Source organism: Durio zibethinus, chromosome 18 (assembly GCF_047325235.1).
Source record: "Durio zibethinus cultivar Kanyao isolate XHJ-2024 chromosome 18, ASM4732523v1, whole genome shotgun sequence".
Classification (NCBI taxonomy): domain Eukaryota; kingdom Viridiplantae; phylum Streptophyta; class Magnoliopsida; order Malvales; family Malvaceae; genus Durio; species Durio zibethinus.
The window spans coordinates 22295732-22297010 of record NC_143179.1 but is presented as its reverse complement, the minus strand read 5'-3'; the positions used below and the strand labels follow the sequence as shown (position 1 = coordinate 22297010).

Below are 1279 nucleotides of genomic sequence, written 5' to 3'. Positions count from 1 at the left end.
TTCTTGTTCCAAGAGCCAAATAACGAGTCCATAAGCCTAATTTTCTCGTCCAAGAGCCTGTCTATACTTGAATGCATTAACTTGCCTAAAAATTTGTTAGGCAAAAGGATCAATTAATTATTGAAAACACCATTAACTCCAGTTATATACCTGTACAGTGAATAAAGGACAGGTCAATTAATTTTGGTTCCTTTTAGGAAGCTGCCATGCACTTTCCTTCCACCAACACCATTCTTTTATATCATCAATATTATTTCATCTTCTAGCGTTCTCCGCAATTTCTCTAAAGCATTTACCTTTGAAATTAACTAGATTTTTCACTTTTTTTTTTCAATATGGCAACAGCTAATGTTTCCAAGGCTTCCAAATGGTTCTCTAACAAGAGCCTTAGGTTAAGCCTTCATCGCCGTGGATCCAAGTCTAGCTCGAGCTTAAGCTCTCCTCGATCATCACCAACGCCTCCTCATGGTACGCCTAAAAGAAGCAAAAAGGAAGATGAGTTGAAAGAAGTCTTCCGATATTTCGATGGAGATGGTGATGGAAAAATCTCTGCCCTTGAACTTAGGGCTTACTTCGGATCCATTGGAGAGTACCTGTCACATGAAGATGCTCAAGGGGTGATCAATGATCTAGACTCGGACGGCGACAGCATGTTAGACTACCAAGATTTCTTGAAGCTAATGAAAAGAGAAGGCAGCGATGATGATCTGAAAGAAGCCTTTGAGATGTTTGAATTGGAGAAAGGTTCAGGTTGCATAACTCCCAAAGGGCTACAAAGGATGTTGAATCGACTTGGGGATGCAAAATCTTACGACGAGTGTGTTGCCATGATTCAGGCATATGATATTGATGGTAACGGAGTGCTTGATTTTTATGAGTTTCACCAAATGATGGCTTAATATATATTCACCCACTAAGATTTGGGACACTATTTAGTTGTGTTGGAACATTTCTTTGTATATTGTGTACCACTGTTGCACAGAATCTGTGCCCTTTTCCTCCCTTGAGCAAAAGCAAGTTTTGTGTTGAGAAATTTGGAAATTAATAAAGCATAATTTGGCTTTTGTAGAATATTCTTGATGATTTTTCTTCTCTTTGTTCTCGTTTTAAACTGATCTGAAAGAGTCCGATCAAGCCATCTGTAAAAACCCTTAAAGCTGAAGCAAAGTTTTGTCAATGCTACATCGGAAAAAAAGCAAGGCAAAGGCAGAGACCAGCATTATCTTCAATTTAACGTTAAGAAAGATAATGGACAAGCTTGTTGAGACCCCATCGATCT

At 38.6% G+C, this 1279-nt stretch overlaps 1 protein-coding gene across 1 annotated transcript; it reads left to right on the top strand.

Annotated features, from left to right (window-relative positions):
* Positions 1–213: 213 nt before the first annotated feature.
* LOC111300769 (putative calcium-binding protein CML41) lies at positions 214–1073 on the top strand. The gene has a single exon (XM_022896385.2). It carries the CDS (start codon positions 336–338, stop codon positions 897–899), a length of 564 nt encoding a protein of 187 aa, XP_022752120.1. The 5' UTR covers positions 214–335; the 3' UTR covers positions 900–1073.
* The last annotated feature ends 206 nt before the right edge of the window (positions 1074–1279 follow it).

What these genes read in the sequence shown, in the direction of transcription:
- LOC111300769 (XM_022896385.2), top strand. Translation starts at nt 336, where the DNA reads ATGGCAACAGCTAATGTTTCCAAGGCTTCCAAATGGTTCTCTAACAAG.